The sequence below is a fragment of the Panthera leo genome, chromosome C1, assembly GCF_018350215.1.
Source record: "Panthera leo isolate Ple1 chromosome C1, P.leo_Ple1_pat1.1, whole genome shotgun sequence".
NCBI classification, from domain to species: domain Eukaryota; kingdom Metazoa; phylum Chordata; class Mammalia; order Carnivora; family Felidae; genus Panthera; species Panthera leo.
The window spans coordinates 121,448,140-121,472,009 of NC_056686.1; the positions used below are offsets into that span (position 1 = coordinate 121,448,140).

A 23,870-nucleotide genomic window follows, 5' to 3' on the forward strand; every position below is an offset into this window, starting at 1 on the left:
AAATGTATTGGTTAATAAGAAGTACCTTTAAAATTTTCAATTTCAGGGGGCACCTGGCTGGCTCAGTTGGTTGATCATCAGACTTCGGCTCAGGCCATGATCTCAGTTTATGAGTTTGAACCCCACATCAGGCTCTGTGCTGACAGTTCTAAACCTGCTTCAGATTCTGTCTCCCTTTCTCTCTGCCCCTCCCCTGATCACACTCTGCCTCTGTCTCTCTCAAAAATAAGTAAAAACTAAAAAAAAATTAAAAATTTCAATTTTGGAACCTAAAAAAATTTTTTTTGTTCTTTTGGAATATCTTCGCCTGTCACAGTTGTTTCCCTAAGCAAACATGTTTCAAAATGTATATTCTCAGATCTACTCTACCAAAAGTACAGTTGAGTTTCTTCTAGTAATTAATGAAAAAAAAAAAAGATAAAATGTTCATTTCACTCAAAGGTCTATTTTGGAGGAAGGACACTGAACTATGTTGAATCCATGAAGTCAAAAATATGAATCACAAATAATACATTATTCTTTTCAGTGAAGGACACTTCAAGCAGCTTGTCTCTTACTATTGTGAACAGCAATTCATCCATTGAAGCAGAAGCACCAAAAAAAAAAAAAAAAAAAAAATAGTGCATCACATAACACCTGTTTTATGGTCCCAGAAAACGACCTCTGTTCCTTCTAGCATGCCAGGAATTTACTTCCAGATCTCTTTCTTTTGCCTTTTCTTATTCTAACATCTTGTGGCAATAGCTAAATTTCTTGAACAAAGAGGCCAGTCAATTCCTCATTAATTTTAACATCTAGAACTACTTTTGAATCAGATTAACCTGGTATCTTATAAAGTCTACTAATATAAACTCTTCTAATTGAATTTATTCCCTAATCCAATTATCTTCCAATGACTGTTTGTTCCTTCTTGAGTCTACTTCTAGCATGTGGCTTTCATGTAGAAAGCCATATTATTATTTTTTAATTTTTTAAGATGTTTATTTTTTGAGAGAGAGAGAGAGAGAGAGAGAGGGAGGGAGGGAGAGAAAGAACATGAGAGAGAGAGAGAGAGAGAGAGAGAGAGAGAGAGAGAGAGGGAGGGAGAGAAAGAACATGAGCAGGGTAGGGACAAGAGAGAGGGAGACACAGGATCCGAAGCAGGCTCCAGGTTCTGAGCCCAACGCGGGACTCAACCTCAAAGACCACGATATCATGACCTGAGCCGAAGACACACGCTCAACCGATTGAGCCACCTAGGTGCCCCAGAAAGCCGTATTATTTTAAAAATACATATTAAAAATCAGCTATGTGAAAACTTACCAAACTATGACCAAAGCTGTGTCTATACTGAATAGAATGAAGAAGACAGCTGATAAATAAGATAATCCATATTTATTTATGTGTCTCCTTCTTCCCCATCCCCACCCTGCCCCTTTTACCATACATGGAAGGGATTTTAAGGAATTTTACATTAAATATGAAATACAAGTACCGATTGCAAAAAATTTGCCTCCTATGATGCATTCACCTTCTCTAAGGTTCCCAACACAGTTTTGGACCTATTCTCCCATTCTCTGTTCTCAAACAAGAAAAAGCAATAAGGCTTCAAGAACAGTCATTAGAGCTAGGAGGTTGTAATCTAGTTCTATTCCACCCCTAACTAGCATGTATTCCCATGGCATTAGCACTCAGTCTATTCAGGTATCAGTTTCCTCTTTGTAAAGAGAAAAGGTTGGAGCAAATGACACCACTGTCAGGTGTATTCTAGAAAGTCCTATAAGCTCTCTTAGGACAGAGATTGGAAGGGGAAGGACAGGGGTTACATGGTCAGAACTCTAAAATCAGAACGGCTCTGCTTTAGCATATTTTTCACCTCTTAATATATAATTTAATTGGAAATACTATGCATACACACTGGCATGCACATACACACACATGGCCTATGAAGCAGCTTGCATCTCTGAGATCCCCTAGTTTCTGTTACATTTTGCTCAACTTTCTCTTGTTTTCAGCAGAGGCTCTAAGTGCTCATCAAATAAAGAATGTATTTCCAGGTTCTGAAGGACTTAGTAAATGCTACCTCAAAATTGTCATCTCTTGAATAAATCAACCAAGAGCTTTAGGATTTACTCATAGGTTTAATTAGTCAAATTGGTCAATTATTCAAAATGCTAATCATTCTCAAACCTCTTTTTGAGACCTTTTTCAAATTAACATCTCCTGAATTTGAGTAGAAAAGCTAAGTATGAGAAATACACTTGAACAAAGCCTTTTCACATTTGAGAAAATTATGCAATGATGCTCTCTCTCTCTCTCTCTGAAATAATGTCTTTTTTTTAACCCTGAAGTCCTATGGTTCTACTTTGAGCCCTTGGGCTCCTCTGTAGACATGTTTAAGTTCTTCTCTCAGGTATATTGTTTATTCCAGTTACATAACTGTGAGTACATTTTGATTTCCTATCTTTATCTACAGAGTATAATTTGTGAACAACTAGTGAAAATGGGTCCTAAACTCAAATTATATACACAATACTATTATAGCATTGTCTTCCGCTTACACTGGGTTGAAATTTTCACCCTTGGCACAAAACCAATGCGGGGTGCAATTCTGAGCACTTTATCGTTAGCCAACACGATTACTTCCTCATGTGCTCAATTAAAAAAAAAATCAGTTTCACTTGAGAATCTCTTGATACAGTTATAAAAATGATAATTGTATTCAGTATCGTTATTAAGATCTTTTTAATATCTGTGCAGTAAATCTGAAGCACACAAAAACAAAAATAGGGGTACCCGGTTGGCTCAGTCGCTTAAGTGTGTGACTCTTGATGTCCACTGTGGTCATGATCTCATGGTTTGTATGATCAAGCCCCGCACTGGGCTCTGCGCTGACAGGGCACAGCCTGCTGGGATTCTCTCTCTTTCATGTCTCTCTCTGCCTATCCCCTGCTCTCTATCACACTCTCTCTCTAGAAATAAATAAACTTAAAAACAATAAAAACAAAAACACTTCCATTGTGCATCAACTTGGAAGGTGTCTCAAGGAAAAACATCTTGGCAGCAGGTGGTTGTGCTCAACTAACCACTTTTTTTTTCTTCATGTAACATGAATTTAATGGACGTAATGAATAACAAACAATGACTTCAGATTAAAATATAGGTTTCATTCACTGTCTGAAAGTAGACCATCCCTACGAAAACTTTGTATGCTGAAATTGTGTAAAGCAAAGAGCATCCCCTGCCTTCTGAGACATCACATTATACCACTTCCACTTTTATTGAAGTCCTACATCACTATCTGTTTTTGCTAACCAAAAGAAATCCGAAGGGGATTTGCACTTCGACACTGTACGAATGTAAATTTTTCACAAAAACAAAGTCACACAATGCCAACTTTCAGAGAGTAAAGGATACCTGTGTCTGGCAAATGTTTGCCTTCAAAATGAACCTCTCCTATAAAGCACACATGCATGCACGTATACACACACACACAAAAACCAAACACAAGTGGCTGTTACAAATTATAAAATTTAAACTTTCAAGCAAATATTTACATTTTGGAAGGGTTGTCCTCTCCCTTGAGTGTGAAAGCTTCCCAAAACTTTTCTAGTGAGATTCATAAGTTGTACCATCAGTGATGTTAACTATGTTTTTGTTTTGTTTTATGTTATAGAACAAACCCCACCAACATTTGGAAAATTGGCATAACTCAGTGAACTCATATTTTGCAAAAGTCCAAGGCACAATGCTTAGAATCATGCATAGGTAAGAGATCCTTTTAAAGTAAAAGGTGACTGATGGGTTGAAATGTAGCAAAGTACTGATATTTTATTGACGTATTTTCAGATTCCACATGGCAACTAACCTTCAAGAATCAATCATTTGTTAACTTTTCAGGAAGGGTCAAACAAGGACATCTACAATTATGTAAAAGCTATTAAACTACATCTTCCATTTCTAACTAATTATGAGGTCATGATTCTTCATATATGTCAACTAAAACAACCTACTGCAAAAGAATTAACACAGGGCACATATGAAAATCCTAATGTCTTTCATCCAGGCATTAAACAAATTTGCAAAAAATAAAAAATAATGCTGTTATATTTTTTGTTTGTTCTGAAAAATATAGCTATTTTTATTACATGTTATATATATTTACATGTATAGTTTTATCATTGCCATTTTATGTGAATTAATCAACATTTTAGAAAAAAACCTCAGCAATTAAATTTTATTATCTAACTCAGTAAATGTTGACAGAATTCAAAAGCCCAAAAAATATTTTTTGGGTCCTCAAAAATCTGTTAGAATGCCCTACACTAAGCTCTACTGTGTGTACTTCATGTATTTTATTAAGTTTATTTTAGCCTATATTTCAAACTGCTAAGTTTATAGTACATAATATTCTAGGTCTCTACTGTTGTGCATTTTCTTTTTAATTTGATGATATCATTAGATTTAATGAGTGTGCTCTATAGTATTTCGTCTTCACAAACTTTCACAAAATACTTCTTACATTCTCTAATTTGTAATGCAAGAGGGACTAAATGGATAAATTTGTCACTGGTCAACATTTACTGGTATAATAAGTGTAGGGAATTGTGTAGGTGATAAAGTTATAAACTCTATGCTTGAAGGCTTCAAATACAGTAAGGAACTCAGGTTAATCACAGACAGACGCCAATGCACATGAAAATCGCACCAGCAGAATTTGTCAACAAAGCGATATCAGTGAACATGGAGGAGTAGGCAGCTCTAAGAGGCTGTTTCCTCACAGAAACATTTAAAAAAAAAGAAGAAGAAGAAGCAAAACTGTCAGACTAAGCTTTTTCAGAACTCTGGAAAAGAGTCAGAGGTTCACAACAACCTAGCAAACACGGAATCAAGAAAAAGGCAACTTAAAAACAGTAGAAAAGCATTGTGGTGGGGCGCCTGGGTGGCTCAGACGGTTAAGCGGCCGACTTTGGCTCAGGTCATGATCTCACAGTCTGTGGGATCTCACGAGCCCCGTGTCGGGCTCTGTGCTGACAGCTCAGAGCCTGGAGCCTGTTTCAGATTCTGTGTCTCCCTCTCTCTCTGCCCCTTCCCTGTTCATGCTCTCTCTCTGTCTCAAAAATAAATAAACGTTTAAAAAAAAAAAAATCTTAAAAAAAAAAAAAGAAAGAAAAGCATTGTGGCATTTTTCTTTGGCATTACTCCAATCCCCTCCCTGGCTCAGTGGTGATCTTTAAGTTAACAGTCTGAATGTACAGTATGGGACCCCGGTCCCTGGGTTCTGGAGGAAGCAGAGTAGATGGTTTCTCAAACTACTTTTTGTCTGCTCTGACCTGCCTGGCGTTACCTAAAGGACTGACCTGGGGTATTTATTTTTCTTACACCTGATCCAGAAAACTTAGCACAGAAAATCAGCGGATATTCTCAAAAACATTATAAGACAAATGAATAAGCCTTGTTGCCTGGGGAAAAAAGATACAGTTAAGGCCTAAAATACAGCATTCAGGCTAGAGAAGGAAAGCTGGGAAGAGCTTTCCTTTGAGTAATTAGACATTGAAGTGTCTACATATACTGGGAAATTCAGAAAAACACATGCATGCCCAGGGCAGGATGCATGTTCAAAAAAAGACCTGAGAAGACCCTAAGTTTTTGCCTCCAGCTAAACTCTAGGCTTAATACAAACAGGAAATGAAGGCTAAGGCAGAGCTACAAATAAATACTGAATAATTGCCCCAGCACAGAACTAATCTGAAAGAATGGGAGAGTTTATTTGGATCCTAGCATTTAAGGAATTCTTTGTAAAAATACTAGCTGAACACAAGCTAAAGGAATAGAAACTTCAGAGACCATATATGACAGAGAATACTGACTTTTCAAAATACATCCAAAAAGTCAACCAAACAACCATAAAAACAGCGATAGCCTACAGCATATAACAAAAATATGCTCTGAAGAGTTGAAAAAATCATGTATCAAGTGTTCCAGGGGCACCTGGGTGGCCCAGTTGGTTAACCATCAGATGTCCTGATCCCGCAGGCTGTGGCTCAAGTCCCTGGAGCCTGCTTTGGATTCTGTGTCTCCCTCTCTCTTTGCCCTCCCCCACTCATGCTCTGTCTGTCTCTCTCTCTCTCAAAAATAAAAAAAAAGTGTTCCACATTATCAAAATCAAAATGTATAGTTTTTAATACAAAATTTAAATCATGAAAAGAATCAAGATACTACGGTCCACTCACAGAAGAGATTAACAGAAACTGCCCCTGAGGAAGCACAGACAAGACACTTATTAGACAGACTTTAAATCAATTGTCTTAAATATACTCACAGAACTAAAGGAAACTCTGGACAAAGAGCTAAAGGAAACCAAGAGAACAATTGTGTGTGTGTGTGTGTGTGTGTGTGTGTGTGTGTGTGTGTGTGTGTGTTTGTGTGTGGAGAGAGAGAGAGAGAGAATACCATTTAAGAGAAAGAATTTTTTTAATCCACAGACATTCTAAAGCTGAAATGCACCACAATGGAAATTAAAACTTTCTAGAGGTTTCAAATAGAAGATATGAGGAGACAAAGGAAAGAATCAGTGAACTGGAATTTAGGTTAACTGAAATGATATAGCCTGGGGAACACAAAGAAGAAAATAGAAAGACCAATAACACCTAAGAGACATGTGGAATTCCATTAAGCATATCACTCTATGAGCAAAGGGAGTCCAAAAGGGAGAGGAACGAAAGGACAGAAAGAATACTTGAAGAAATAATGGCCAAATATCTGCCAAATTTGACAAAATACATGCACTTATATGCTCGAGAAGCTTAAAGTCTCCAAAAAGGACAAACACAGAGAGATCCAGGCTGAGACATATTATAATCAAATTGCCAAAGCAAAGGACAAATATACAATCTTGAAAGCACCAAGAGAGAAACAAATTGCATACAGGGGATCTTCAATGTGTTTAACAGCAGATTTCTGGTCAAAAACTATGTTGCCAGATGGGAATTAAACAGCATTATGAAGGTGCTGAAAGAAAAAGCTGTCAACCCAAAATTCTATATCCTGCAAAACCATCCTTCAAAATTGTGTGAGAGAAACTAAAACCTCCCAAGATTAACAAAATCTGAGAGGTCACAACAAGTATATTTGGCATCCAGGAAATGTTAAAGGGATTCCTTTAGGATGAAGTAAGAGGGCAGTAGTAACTTGAGGTCAGGTTAAAAAATAACTCCAGTAAAGGTAACTACATAGTTAAATATAAAAGCGAAAATTGTTGTATATTAGGTTTGGAATGTCTCTCTATATTTCTTATATGATTTAAAAGACAAAAGCATGAAGAAATAACTAAAAATCTATGTTAAAGGGTGCAGAATGTATAAAATATGTAATCTGCAAAAACCAATATGAGGGAAAGTGAAGCCATATAAAAATACAGTTTATGTAAACTATTGATGTTGAGTTGTCATCAATTCAAAATAATTTTTATAAATTTAATATATTTATAGTCATACCAAAGGTAACCATAAGAAAATCTAAAAAAATAAAATAAAATTCAAAAGAGTAAAGCAAATATCAATCAAAGACAAAAGAAGGCAGTATTGGAGGACCTAAGAAACACAAAAGGTAAAATACATAGACAAAATAAATGGTAAAATTTAAGAAGTAATTCCTTTGTTGCAATTACTTTAAATGTAAATGAATTAAACTCTCTAAACAAAAGGCAGAGAACAGCAGAATTGAATTAAAAAAAATTGTTATGCTTAATTTAGATCCAAAGACAAAAATAGGTTGAGGGTGAATGGATGGATTAAGATATTCCATAGAGACAGTAAATGAAAGAGAGCAGAAGTGGCTCTACTATTATCACAAAAAATAAACTACGTCAAAAATTGTTGTGGCAAATAAAGACATCACATATTGAAAACTGTTATACCCAAAAGTTATAACAAGAATAATGATACCAGAGCCAAATAACAGAATCACAAATTATGTGAATCAAATGTCAACAGAAATGAAGAAATAGGTCTTCAAAGGTGATTAGAGATCTCAATAGCCCACTTTCAAGAATGTATACAAAGTTTAGGCTGAAGATTAATAACAAAAGATAGGACTTGAACAACACTATTAATAGAGACATTTTAAATATATACATTGTGTGTGTGTTATAAAAATCTTATATATATATATATATATATATATATATATATATATATATATATAAACATATTTACATTATTTTCAATACATTATTTTAAAGTACATGGAATATTCTCCAAGACAAGTCATATTTTAGACCATAAAACAAGTCTCAATAAATTTAAAAATATTGAAATCATTGAAAGTGTCTTCTCTGAATTCAGTAGAATGAAACTAGAAATCAATAGCAGAAAGAAAACTGGAAAATTCACCTATATAAGGAAATTAAACAACATACTCTTAAGAAGAAATATTTCAAGGAAGAAATCACAAGGGAAATTAGGAAATACTTTGGAACAAATGAAAATGAGAACGCAATATACCAATACTTAATGGGATGCAGTGAAAACATTTCTCAAAAGGATATTTATAGCCAGAAACATCTCCATTAAAAAAGAAAGAAGTTAAATCAGTGACCTAACTTTACACAAAAAGAAGTGGGGGGGGGGGCGGTAGAAAGAGCAAAACAATAGAGAGAATCAACAAAATAAAAAGTTGTTCCTTTAAAAAGATGAACAAAACTGACATACATGTGTCTGACAAAGAAAAAAATAACATGCAAACAATGTCAGATATGAAACTGGGAGCATTCCCTTCCAATTTTACAAAATTGAAAAGGATTGTGAGAGAATACAATGAATGATTGATTGCATACCAACAAATCAGATAACCTGATAAAATGAGTACATTTCTAGAAACACACAAACTACCAGACTGACTCAAAAGGAAATAGAAACTCTGTATAGATTTAAAACAAGACGTTGAATCAGTAATGAAAAACTTCCCGATAAAAAAAAATATACAGGAGCAGATGACTTTCCTTGTGAATTCTACAAAACATTTAAAAAATTAACATCAATGCTTCTCGAACTTTTCTAAAAACCCTAAGAGGAGGGAATACTTACTGATTTCCTCTGTAAAGTTAGAATTATCCTGATCCAAATCCAGAAAGACAACATAAGAAAGGACAATATATCAATATTCCTTATAAACATAGATGCAAAAATGTTCAATGCAATTCCAGCAGGGAATGACAGAATTTTTTTCAATTAACAAATAAAATGTTTTAGCATATCAAAGGATTATGTATCATTAATGAGACAGATTTACCCCAGGAATATAAGGGTAACTCAACAAAACAAGATCAACCATGTAACAACACATAATAGGGGGGAAAAAAAGGAGAAACACAATGATCTGAATCGATGTTAAAATGCATTTGACAAAATCCATCACTCTTTGTTTATGAAAACATTAAAAAAAAAAAAAAAAAAAAAAAACACCTAGGAACAGCAGGAAACTTCCTCAACATGAAATAGGTCATCTATGAAAAACCCAGAGCTAAGACAATAGTCAATGATGAAAGGCTGAAAGCTTTAGCCCTATGATCAGAAATGAGAAAAGGATGTTCATTTTTCATTGCTGTTATTCAACATTATACTAGAATCCAGCCAGAATAATTAGACAAGGTAAAGAAATAAAATGGAGTGAATTTAGAAAGGAAAAAAAAAAAGAAACCATATTCGCAGAAAAGCCCAAAGAATCTTTAATAACCTACCAGAGCTAAAAAGTTAATTCAGCACAGTTAAAGGGTACACAATCAACACTCAACAATTAGTTGTATTTATATACACCAGGACTGAGCAATCCAAAAAAGAAGAAAGAAAGAAAGAAAGAAAGAAAGAAAGAAAGAAAGAAAGAAAGAATTAAAAAGGATATTAAACAATCAATTCTATTTACTCTAACATCCAAAACAATAAAATACTTGAGAACAAATTTTACCAAAGAGTTAAAGGTTTGTACATTTAAAACTACAAGGTATTGCTGAAAGAAATCAAAGACATAAATAGAAGGACAATTTGTGTTTGTCACTTGGAAAACTAATATTTCTAAGATAGCAGTATTACCCAAAGTGATTCACATATTCAACACAATCACTATCAAAACCTATTGATAGTGAGAGAAATGTTTAATTTTGCAGAAATGGAAAAGTCAGTCTTTAAATTCATATAGAATTGTAAGGAGTTTTGAATAGCCAAACAATTAAAAAAAATAGTTGGACTGTTCATACTCTCATTTGAAAACTTACTCCAAAGCTACAGTAACCATAACAGTGTGATGTAGGCACAAGGATAGACACATTGAACAATAAATTAAAATTGCACATCCTTAAGTAAATTCATATTATCTATAATCAATGATGATCAACAAGGGTTAAAAAAACATATGGTGGAGATAAAAGAATTTCTTCAACAAATGGTGTGAAGAGAAATTTAAGTTATGTAAAAAATGAAGTTGAATTCCCTACTTCATACCATATGCCAAAATTAACTCAAAACCAATCATTGATCTAAAGAGATAATCTAAAAATCATAACTCTCTTAAAAAATAACAGTAACTCCTTATGACTTGGATTATGCAATGGATTCTTGGATATGATACTAAAAAGCATGAGAAACAACCAAATATACTGACTCCATCAAAATTAAGAACTTTGAATCTCTAAAACATTATGTTAAGTCAAAAAGTCAGACACAAAACATCATATATTTTTTGGTCACACTTACATGAAATGTTCACAATAGGTAAATCTGTAGAGACCAAGAGCAAATTGCTGACTGCCAGAAGATAGAAGATGAAAATGGGGAGTAACTGCTTACCGGGCATAAGGTTTCCTTTTGTGGTGATACAAATATTTTCCAATTTTATAGAAGTAATGGTTGTACACATTGTGAATGTAGTAAATGCCATTCACAGTAAATAGATCGTTCACTTTATCTTTTTTAAAGTTTGTTTATTTATTTATTTTGAGAGAGAGTGAGCAGGGATGGCATAGAGACAGAGAGGAAGAGAGAGATTCCCAAACAGGCTCCGTGCTGTCAGCGCAGGGCCTAACTCAGGGCTTGATCCCACAAACTGTGAGATCATGACCTGAGCCAAAATCAAGTCAGACACCAACTGAGCCACCCAGGTGACCTGGATTGTTCACTTTAAAATTGATAGTTTCAAATGTGAATTTCATTTTTTTTTTCCAGCAGGCTCCATGCCCAACGTGGGGCTTGAACTCATAACCCTGAGATCAAGAGTCACATGCTCTACTGCCTGAGTCAACCAGGCGCTCCGAGAATTGCACTGTAGTAAAATAAAAATTGTTCTCAACATCAGGCTTTGAGTCAAAGAATAAAGATAATGAATGTGATTGGGAGAGACAAGATAATTGGAGCAAGAAGAATTCCTAAATGTTGAATTATAATCTATGCAAAAAAGTATTCTGGGTGGCTCAGTCAGTTGGGTGTCCGACTTCGGCTCAGGTCACGATCTCACAGTCCAAGAGTTTGAGCCCCATGTCGGGATCTGTGCTGACAGCTCAGAGACTGGAGCCTGCTTCAGATTCTGTGTCTCCCTCTCTCTCTGCCCCTCTCCACTCAGGCTCTGTCTCTCTCTCAATAATAAATAAACATAAAAAGAATTAAAAAAGAAAGTATTCTTACTGGCCTTGTTCTCCTAATGTTACATAATTACAGATAATGTCCCAGGAAAAGCAAGGTGAGCTGTGAATCTAGGATTACAGACCTTCTATGCCATATTCAAAGTGCAAATTGTAATAATGCAGAGATTTAAGGAAGTGTCTTCCATATGAATAAAGATGTTTCCCAAGTCTCACTTTAATGATTCCAGTTTTTCTAGAGTTTATTCAAATGGACTCTACACTTAGTAGAACAATCTTAGAACAAGAGAAATATTGGTGAAAACAGGCCAAAGCAATGAATATTCACTGAAATTGTTTCAACTAAATTTTCACTTTTATGAACAAAGGCATAAATTGGGATATTATTTAGTTTAAAAGGCTATTTAATTAAGGTTTTTATTTGTCTGTTTTTTTCATTTGTTTTCACAGAGTCTCCTCTCACACCTAATGAAAGAATTCTAGGATGGGAGATCTTAAGTTACAGTTCAAACACAGAGAACTGGATGATAAAGTCCCTGGCAAATAACTGCAGATTAAAATACCCGCCCCTACAAATACAGGGGGCAAATGTATGGTGAACGCTGTCTTCTTTTTTCCCCCAGGGGTATAAGCAGTTGAATGCAACTCCCTCCTTTAAAGAAACTTTGCTTCTGAGGGATCAGGCTGCCTTGTTCCCCCCATTTTTAGAGGCCAGGCTATCATATTTCTAAAACTTATATTTCATAGAAAAAATATAACAAAATATTTAAAGTTGTACAGTGACATATAAATAATTGTTATACGATGTGGTTTAGAAAAGGAAGTGGGCACTTATATTTTATCATGGATATTGAGGTTCCAATAAAATATAATAGCTGAAAAAAGAATTTATACAGAATTGACATGCATAATTTTCTTTTTCTTTTTAAAGGAATCTGTCAGGTTTTTTTTAATGTTTTTATTTTTGAGAGACAGAGAGAGATACAAAGTGTAAGTGGAGCAGGGGCAAAGATAGAGGGACACACAGAATCTGAAACAGGCTCCAGGCTCTGAGCTATCAGCACAGAGCCTAATGCAGGGCTCAAACTCATGAACTGCAAGATCATGACCTGAGCTGAAGATGGACGTTTAACCGACTAAGGACCCAGGTGCTCCTGACATGCATAATTTTCAAATGCTCACTTCTGCACTCCCTTCCCATTTACCCCTTGTCTACCCCAGCTTATTCCTTCTCTGCCATGCACTCCCTTTAAGGCAGGTACAGAATCAATTCACTTATTTAAAAAAATCAGGGGTGGAATAAAGCAGAACTCATTTTTCTCTTTCTTTTCTGACATGTTTCTTGCCTATACTTGCCATGGGTGCAATAATATATCTTAACCTATATTCAAAGGTTAAGACACCAGCTAGAGCCAAAAAGCCCTGGCATAAGTGATCCAGCTTTTCCATGTTCCAGTCCTATGAGAGATAATTTACTGTAACCTGTAAGACTCAACTGAATAATGTAGAAGAGGCATAAATTAATCGTATCTATTTCACATTAGTAGTGTGAGGATAAATAAAATAGTACATGCAAAGCACTTAGCGCAATATCTGGCTTGTAACAAGCAGATAATAAATGTAGCTTGTTAAAGCAGATTCTCTTCTGACTGATAAAATTGAACACATCATAATGTAAACTAAATCCATTATTTATCTGATTAGACAATACAAAAAGATGAGGCTAAGAAGTCAAATTTGACTTAAAAATAGAAATGTAACTGTAAAGCAAAGACAAAAAAGTATAACTACTCTTACTTTATTAATGACAGAGAAAATTATTTTTCATTCAACATCAGAGATAAATCTGTTAGAAAAGGAACAATAACCCATGTAATCCAGGGGGAAACTGCTGGAATCTGCCATTGTTTTCTCTCTGGCAGCCTGATTATGTCTGGGTAATACCATATTCAAATGGGTTCATCCGTGCTGTTCTTGGAAAAACAAGCAGAGACAATTTAGCTTATGACTATCAATACAACATATCTCCTTTTTTTTTAATTCAACAAAATAAAATAAACAATTTGCATCTTGGTTGATGTTGATGTTTACAAGTGAGTAATGCAAATCTTAAAATCTGTAAAACATTATTTCCCTCTCATAAAAGCATAATGGGATAGTTTAATTGTTGCTTTGACATTTTAAAACACAGGTCAGATGCTTAAATGACACCTTTTAAATTGCAGCTGCCAAGAGATTGCTTGCAACATAATATGACATGACATTTTAACTAACTATAACCAGGAGCGATTATTTTGGTAGAACATAATAGTAATGAGAATAAATTCATTTTGAGTTTTTGCATAACAATAACTAATCAGCTGTCACCATTCCAATAAAATACTTAATTTTATTAAATGTTTTCTAGAAAATTATTTTTTTAATAATTAGGAACAGATTAATCTTTTTTAAGCCTCCTTTCAAAGGGTCAGATTCTTTGGTGGATTCTGGTGTAAAATCCTTACTATTAGAGATACTTCTAGAAGTGAAAATAAAAGCATGTTTATAGGGTCCTAGAGGATCCCTATTAAATTCTTGTTTAACTGAGATCAAGCAGAATTCTGATGGCTTATGCATGAATGCCGATAGTTTATATGTGAATGCTTGTTTTCTTTTTTGCTCTGACAGACCTGCAAAGACCAGACGAGAATGCTCACCTAAAGAGGGTACTAAAGGAATGGGAAATTGCCTAATGAGCTACAGCTAATGATGAAGACACGATTTCAGTGCCTTACAATGTTGTCTTTAGTCAGCCATGACGATAAATTAAGCCGATGACCCTGTTTTGACACTGACTGATTGCAGACACCAAGCAAAGGGCAACAGGCCACTTTAGCTGAAAAATTGGTAGATTATACACAGTCAACACAGGTGGCTATCTCAATATGGCAACCAAATTGAAAGCTTAAAGAATATTCTCCAGTAAACACATTTTAACTCATAAAATGTGTCTCTCCTCTCAAAACTGGTCACAATGGGTAACTACATTCTGCAAGAAATGTTTCTGGATTATGATCATTCTCATTCTACATATTCAATATAAATATGAGACTGCAAAATGCATGCATGGCTACATAAGACTGTTTTCCACAACTCTAAGCATGAATGTACACTCATATATTTGCACAGTATAAGTATTGATCTTACAGTTACATATTCTGAAAATAAACATGGGTGCTCTTTTAATTCAATACAAACAAAAAAATATGTAGGCTTGATCAATGCATCTAAATAAGTCTGCCCTTTAATCAGAAAAAATGAAGTGAATAATTTGTTCCTTTCAAAAATAGTTACTTATTAAAGAAATACTTGAATGGTTAACCCACTCTTCAGATATAATTAGGACTTCTCTTCACCAGGCAGGGAAGTTGCTGACAAGCTTGGAAATTAAGACACCTGTGTCAAATTACTTCTGTAATAAAATTTGCAATCAAACCAAAATTACAATGAACATGTGTTTCTCTGGTTATAGGCTTGCATTCCTTAGCACTTACCTCCAAAATGGGATGCTATTTTGAGCAAAACAGTTTCTAAATCATTTCTTAGACTAGATAACTTTTTGTATGCTTTCTTCCCTCTCCAATCCCCACCCAGAAAAGACATTAAATATTTTTTCAAAGTAGAAGAGGCTTAGTGTGAGTTCACCAGATTTAATCTGTTCCTACATTTGTCACCAAACAGACCACCATTATTTCTGTTGCTGTTACTGCTGTTATTTGATTAGATCATAGATATATGAGCTATAATAAACCTCAAAAGATCACTTGATAGTCTGGTGAACCAAAAATACCCTCTTCTTCAACCAGGCACCTGATGTCAAATGAGATAAGGGATTTGCTCCAGATTCTATAGCTATAAAGGCATATGGATTTCTGAACCCCCACTCTTACTGGAAGGATTGTTCTAGAGTCAGCCCTTAGTTCTCGAGGTCTAGTATTTTGCTGAATGATTTATGGATCAATAGTTTCCCCTCATGACATAGATTCCCCTTCCTGGTTGAAAGTTTCCATCTGGTTGTGTAGTTTTCCCTAGTAATCTGGCCTTGGAGACTATTGGTGGACAAAGGGAACAACAGAAGGGGGTGTTGTATATTATGTTTCTAGTTCGGTGTTTTCCTTTGTGGATCTATTCTAGTACAGCAGAGGGGTCTCAAACCTGACAGTCAGAAGAGGAAAGACATGGTGTAATTAGAGCACTAGATTCTAACCACAGACATGCACAGGCACACACACGTGTGGCATCAAAGTCTACACTAGTGGTCTCAATGCACATTCTAGTCCTCAGAACCAGAGATTAAACAAATGCAGGGTTTTTTTTTTTCCTGTCTCATGAGGAAAGCAAAAGCACTTCAAGGCTTTGGACTCATATCTTAGGCCACAAACTATTAGTCCTCCAGCCTTCTATTTCACTATGTTCGGTTTGAACCCACCATGAAGGTCATGTAACTAGGCTGGTATTTACTTGTTCATAACTCAAATAAATTCCTAACCACTCTGACTACACCTATCTACTTCTTCAGTTTCTAGGATTTCCCAGGTCTCTGGTGGCTCTGAGTTTGCAAACAGAGAGTGCATAACACAGTTTAACTATCCCTTGCAGCAAAACTTTTTCCACTCCAGCATCCTGACTCCTGTTTTGTATCATTATATTCTTGACAAAAATAACCGTAAAACCCAAAGACATATGAACATGTGATTAATCTTATATGAAATTAAGTCTTTGGGTTGAAGATTTGTGGTTGTTTGTGTGTGTAGTTAGGAAAAAGGGGGGTTGAAGGTGATGGATAGAAAGCAGGAGAGAGCAAGGCCAGCTACCCACAACACCCAGAATGTAGTAAGAACTCCATAATTAATTAGTGATGAGTGAATGAATGAATGAATGAAAACACAGACTACTGAAAGACTGACTCCGATTAAATATTTAGTCCCTTTCCACCTGCCATAATTTAAACTTGAAATCACAGAAGATCCATATTCCAGAGAGACTTTTATTTTTTCTTAGACATTTCCCTCATGTAATATAGTGTTTGGCATCATGTCTGGTGGTCAATAAGTACGGAATAATAGCAATAATAAGAGGAATAGCAATGCTGGTGCTAGATACTATTCTAAACACTTGAATTATATTATCTCATCTCTCCCTCATAATAACATTGTAAAGTTGGCACTATATGTTGTGCCCATAATACAGAAGAATGAAATGGCAGACAAGGTTCAATAACTGGCTAACTTCACAAAACTAGGAGCCAGAACTCCTGTGTGTGTGCCTTGCTCAGAGCCCTTGAAGGTGTGCCTTGCTCAGAGCCCTTGTTTTAATAGAGAATAAGTGCATGACAAAGTGATGCCAGCCATACTGTTTTTATACTGAACAACATGGAAAAGGTTGTGTAGAGGAAGTTTAATTTTGTCAGTGGCCAACCCAATAAGGCCTTGCTTATACCAAACATTCAAAGACCTCCAAGTATCACTATAGCCTCAGGGAGAAACAAGAAAATCTGAGAAAAGAAATCACTGGAAAAGCATACTATAATCAGATGGAAGAAAGTTCAAGAGAAACACACAGGCATGAGGGCACCAATTTCTCCATCTGGTTAAGAGTCCCCAGTAGAAGACAGTACACTCAACTCATTCATTTTTTAGTAATTGCATTAAAATTCTGATGTTTAAGACAAACATGATGTCGGACATAAGCTTATTTTTCGGACATAAGCTTATTTTCATTTAACAAAGATTCTTGGCATTCTGCAACAACTTAGAGCCATTACATTGCTCAATTACACTGGATTGCAGATGTATAAATGAGGCAGATAAGACAGGGTTTCTGAAGAGAATTTTGGATAAGCCAGCTCTTATCAAGGAATTTCTTTCTCTTTTTCTCTCTCTTTCCCTCCCTTCCCCTCTTCCTCTCTCTCTCTCTCTCTCAGTTCCTTCCTTCTTCCTTTCTCTTTCTTTCTTTTTGCTTTCTTCCCCCTGCCCCGATTCCCTTAGTTTCTTTTTCAGTCTCTTCATATGCTAAATAATAATTACAAACTATTTTTCTGAATTTATATTTCAAAGCCAATATTTTTACCAGGATGATAGATTTCACAAAGTACCATACTGGAATAATTGATATTGTCATTTGTATAATTAGACACCATAATTAGTTGACTAACTCTGAAAGAGAGCTGTTATTGTTAATCACATTTTTTACATGGGAAATAAGTCCAACATGTTTAAGGACTAAGTAACAAAACTGGGGCAAGAAATGAAGTGTAAATACATAATATTCAACAACAGGCTGTAACTTCATTATATCAGTTGATTTTTGGACTAGCTCAATCCTACCTACCCCAGAAAATGACTATTTTTTATAATGCTGAGCAATATATGGGTGTCCAGTCTTTGAGGAAGCTAGACAGGCAGGTTGTAATAGCATACCAAATGGATTTGTTCCTAGAAGATATTTTGGAGAGTTTTAAAAGTCAGCAGCCTTTCGCTGTCTTCCAATATCAGCACCTACTAAAGAACAGTAAAACTTCTGGGTACTGAAATAATCCCCAAAGAGGAATTAAGCCTTCTGATAATTTATATATTAGTGTTAAATTCTTTAATGCAAAGGACACAATTTAAAGATCACTGCAAGGGCAATTTGGCAATGTTCTTTAGACAAGGGGAAACTGGGAATATAAAATTACAAGGAAAGAAAGGAACAGAAGAAAGAAGCACTTAGGGGCTTAGCTCATTCTCTTTTCATCAAACCCTCATTGTCTCTCAAATCCTCCTTCACCGCCATCATTATAGTCGAGCTATCACCTATATATGGGAACTTCCAGACTCCACCCCCTCATCTTCAACCCACAATAGAAGTCAAATGTCCCCTGCATTTATCAACTGACAAACATAAGTCTCTAAGTAGTAATGGAGACCAAAATTCTCCTTGGCATTCTCAACGTATATATTTTACATTTCAGTTTCCCCAAAATATCTTGCTTGGTATTTGAACCACAGAATTACGGTGCCATTTGCAAAATGTCTGGTTATGCATTTTTTTATTCAAACTGGTGCTAATGTGTCTTAAGATACCACATATGGCTACCCTCTTAAGGCATTTGAATGTGAAATTATCATCCACAATACCATCATAAGAGAGGAATAAAGACAGATTACCTGGGGTTAAGAGGATGACTGACATAGTGATGAGTGAGCATACAACTAAAATCACCAGCAGGGCAATAGCAATTCCCTTCCAGTTTCTCTGTGGAGGGCTGTTACTTCCCAGTTCCTACCGAGATAGAAAAAATAAAAAAAAGTTTCATAATTATACATGCTCCAAAAGAAATGTATTCATAAAGGAATAATTCACTGCATGGCACAATCACAGTTTGAAAGCTGATTAGGATCCTTTTCCTCTTCAGTAGCTCCTTTAATTATTCAAAGGTGAATATATTATAAATGGCTATCTTTTTTTGCGGGGGGGGGGGTGGTGGTAATCTTATTTCTCTAAGAGATAAACCAACAGAGCTTTAGGCCTGCTGTCCAAAATGTAGATGGAGTTAAAATGCATTGACTATAAACACTAGGACAATGGCCAAAGTACTCTGCAAAATAATTATGGAAATAAAGTACACCCACTTACATTTTTTTCTTACTACAATGGAACCTATGACAAAGATTTAGATACAAGTATTTCCCAAGCACTGTGGACTACTTTTCTCACTGGATAGTGGGGGGGAAAGATTAGAGATGGGAAAATCATTCAAAATGCCCCATGCTGCAGAGCAGGGCACATCTGTCAACACAACAGGTCTTTTTTAAACGGCTCCCCCACCACTCATAAAAATCAACAGGATGTAGTAACTAAATTAAATGAGTGCTTCTATATCAGTGGTTGATAGCATCCTCTCCCTAGGCAGCATGCCTAATATTGGCAAGGAGGAAGATGGATGGGGAAGGATAAACTTGAGCATCTCTCACAATACATCAAGTAAAGCTTTTCATTTTTCAGATGATCTGTGTTCTACCCTGTTGACTAGAATTGTGTGAGCATAACTCCCCAAAGCAAAGCAAACCCCACACTGGCTTGAAACGAATGCCAGATTTTCTTTGCAGTGAAGTTTATGAAACCTTGAGTCTCTCATTTCTTTCTTCCTACCCCATCTCCCAGCTTCTCTTCCTCCTTCCCAACAAAGACTTCTTTATTCAAAACTAGCTAAGTTTTTTATTTTGTAAGACAAATGAAGCAAAATGTAAAGGTACCCAGTTCACCAGGTGTGCACAGATCACTCAACAAGCCTCAGAGTAGCTCTGCTTTAAACAAAGATAAATAGAATAGCAAACATTTAGTAAATTATAAATGGGTTCCTATGACTCACAGATTAAAACATTGAGCACATTTTCATATAGTGATATTGGCTTCCAATTCTGCCATAAATACTTTGGATGTAAAGAACTAAACCCTAAATAAATGTAAGAAGAGAACGTGCATGAAAGGTATTTTGTTCTAGTTTTTCCCCTTCTCAGATCAACTGCTGTGTCTTTCAGTCTGATGAACCAAATCCAGCAGAGATCAATTCTTTTTATTTATTTTTTTTTTATTTCAGAGACAGAGAGAGAGAGAGAGAGAGAGAGAGAGAATATGAACGAGGGGGGGAGGGGCAGTGAAAGAGGGCGATGGAGAATCTAAAGCAGGCTCCACACTGTCAGCTCAAAGCCTGATGTGGGGCTCTAACCCATGAACCCTGAGATTATGACCTGAACCAACTGAGGCACTCAACCAGGCACCCCCATTCTATTCTTTTTTTAATGACTCACTCTATACCTCTTTTCTATGCTTATTAATGCTTGTTATCCAACACCCCTATTTCTCTTGAGTTTTGGTTAGAATCTCCATTCATATTTATTTGAACTGCACATGTCCACTTATACACAGATTTTTTTAGTTTAGTACTTACTGTAAATGTGTTTTCTCTCCCTTATGATTTTCTTAACATTTTATTTTTTCAGGTTTACTTTATTGTAAGAAATGCGTTTATATACATATATACACACACCCACACATACAGTTATATAATACATAAAACAAAGTATGTATCAATTGCCTGTTTATGTTATTGGTAAGGCTTCCAGTCAACAGTAGGCTATAAGTAGTTATGTTTTGGGGAATCGAAAGTTATTCATGGGTTTGTGACTATGCTGGGGCCAATGTCCCTAACCCTCACATTATTCAAGGGTCAAATGTATTAGCAATTATAACTGACATCTCACTCCAGTAAAGGAATCGAGAGTAAATTATAATTTTAAATCTACTGATTCTGATCTTGGTTCCTCCTCACTGGATAGGCAGCCACCTCACCAGACTCTAAGCCTAGAGTGGGTCATGGTCCAGTAAGGCCAAAGACAAGACCCAGAGACAGCAACTGAGATGTAGTTTGATTGGGGAAACTTCCTTACAGGGAGTCCATGAGTGGCCAATGGGACAAGCATCTGCTGCTGGGATCTAAGTGCAGCAAGTGTGCACATCACAGCAACCTGCCTGAGCAACTACCTGCAACCTCCTTCCTCCTTGCATGGTGAGAGTTCTAAGGATATCAGGGCCTGCCATCAGGACACTCTGTTACAAAGGAGATGCTGCAGGTTGGCTATCCCCAGAGCCCCTGTCTTTGAACACTGAACAACATGTTCTTCTATACCTCCTGCTTGATGGGCATATAGAGGGAAGATAGGATTTCTACATTCTCAAGATAGTGGTTAACAGGAGCATTCATGGGATGCTTTCACAAACTAGTTATCCAGTGGGTACCATACTCTTAAACACAAGGCGAATTATTAAAGAAATGACTTCAGAGTGTGCTTTTCAGTTTTTGAATAGGATGTAACCATATAATGTCTACCAAAAGTGGTCTAACAGTAATAATAGCCTAGATATCTTACTATAGGTTTGGTATTATACTGAATATTTTATGTTCATAATCTCTCACAATCCTCAGAAAAATCAGGTGTGATTACTATTATTTTGACAGATTTGCAGATGAGAAAAATGGAACTTGGAGAGATTAATTAAAAACCCACTTACAATTAATAAGTGGGGGATCTCAGGGTCCAGTCCATAAGCTCTGGCTCTTAATCACTTAAATATGATGTTCTAAAGATAAATATGTCAAGGATAAATGCATGAAGCAATAAATAAATCAATGAGTCAAGGAATGATGTGGACCCTGACATAGTAACAGTTGTACTTTATCACCTTTTATTTGAGAAAATTCACAATTAAAGAAAAGCTGTGTGATGCCTTTCCAATAAATTTATATTTTCCCTAGTCATGGCGGACTGGGAAAATATACCATTTTTAAAATGGTGAAACACAATTGAGTGAAAAAAAAAAAAGAAAAAATTTTTTTCCTGTTCATAAAGTGATTCACATAAGAATGTGTGGCTACTTTTAAGATGACTCATCAATACCCAAGGCATCTCCTAGTCTGTTTTGGAACTGCAGACTTAATGAGCTCCTAATAAAATCCTCCCCTTTCCATCTCTTACCAAGGCAATATTTATAAAACATGGTTTTACTTCTGTCCCTTTATTACACAAAGTCCTTTAGTGACCCAGTACTAGCTAAATAATCAAAATGCAAATGAGACAATTTAGCCTAACACTTGTCTCTTGCCAAGCTCCAGTCTCCTCATCCAGCTTGATCCCTTTTGAGAAGGAACACAGCCCCATACTGCTCTGGTAACCATTTGGCACAGATGCCTCCGATGCCTCAGCCTTCACCTCACCTTCCATCCTGATTCTTTCCCATCTAATCCCTTTTGCATGCCTCCACTTGCAGGCACTGCCCATCATTCAACATCCAGCTCTAATGTCTCTTCTCTTCCGAATTTCACCTACTTATGCAAGCCACATATGATTTCCCTTCCTCTGGAAAAAAAAAAATGCCTAAAATACATTGTACTAATAGGCTGAATCCACCCCTACCACTTAACAGCTGTGAGAATGCAAAGATGTACTTTTCCGAGCCTCAGATTTTTTTTTTTTTGGGGGGGGGGGGGGTTTATCTGAACAAATGCAGTAATAATGTAATTATTTTTAAATGTAAGGATTAAAATCAATTCTTCAAACAAAACTCTTACTCGCAATAAAATTCACATGAAATGAACTGCGTGGAATGTTCCTCCTCAACACACTTAACTTAGATCACTCTGTCTCTACATTCAAGTCTCATCTCTGATGCTCCTTCCTGACCACTCTCTCTCAAGTAACATTTCATATCCTTTCTATCGGCTCCCTCCCCTTTTCTTTTTCTCCATAGCATTATCATTTTAGGTATATCACAAGTCATATTTAGTCATGTATCTATAGTAATATATTAAGCTATTTAAGAATATATATTAAGGTGTTTAAATGTTCCTTCTATCCTTCTCACCCTTCCAGAATAGAAACATCATGGTGTCATTAATATAGTACATTTGCTGTATCCCCAGGATTGGGAAAAGTGTTTGACACATACTAGGCATGCCATAGATAATTCTAAAACAAATGAATGAATGATAGCAGCTATGATAAAGATAATGATGACGGTAGTGGTAGTGGTTCTCATGATAATGCTTAAAGCCATATGTAAAAAGCCATCATATCCCTGTCAAAGTCACTATCTGCTTAAAGTAAGAATGACATCTTAGACAACTTCGGATTTCTCAAACCGCTTAACAATCTCTGGTTCTCTTAATAGGTGCTTAGAAAATAATTGCCCAATTAATTAAGTGGTATAAATGGAAACCCAAAGGGGGATAGAGATACAGTGCCATTAGTTAAATACACATTAAGAGCGAACTTTTAAAATGTAGCTACTTGCTAAAGATTAATTTCTCTGCAGTTATTTTTAGCCTCATTTATCTGATGCTAGCTTTCCAAAATGCAGTTGCCAACATTCAAGTTAACTTCTTCAACAAACTTCATAATTTCCATTGCTATGGAAAGTGGTCCTAACTGGCTTTGCTTTTCAAGGACTTTCTACAAGCCAATACCCGAAACAAATTAAGTTCACTTGCTAGGCCCACAGAACAGGTATGGTGCTTTGCAGCAACCTGAGAAAACATCTTAAGGAGTTGGCAATGAGGTCATCTAGATGCTGTGGAGGCAGAACTGAGTCCATGCTGGAAATCATATTCACAGAATAGGTCTGAGGTACCTTCAAAGATACAAAGACAAGTATGTAATAATCCATACAAGAGCTGCTTTTGTAA

At 35.8% G+C, this 23,870-nt stretch overlaps 1 protein-coding gene across 1 annotated transcript in view; it reads right to left on the reverse strand.

The window, feature by feature from the left end:
• The window catches only part of DPP10 (dipeptidyl peptidase like 10), a 640,702-nt gene that overhangs the window by 476,026 nt on the left and 140,806 nt on the right, over positions 1-23,870 (reverse strand). The window contains exon 2 of the mRNA XM_042948503.1: positions 18,796-18,910. Coding sequence (XP_042804437.1) covers positions 18,796-18,910 — 115 coding nt within the window. The remainder of the gene's footprint in view (positions 1-18,795; positions 18,911-23,870) is intronic.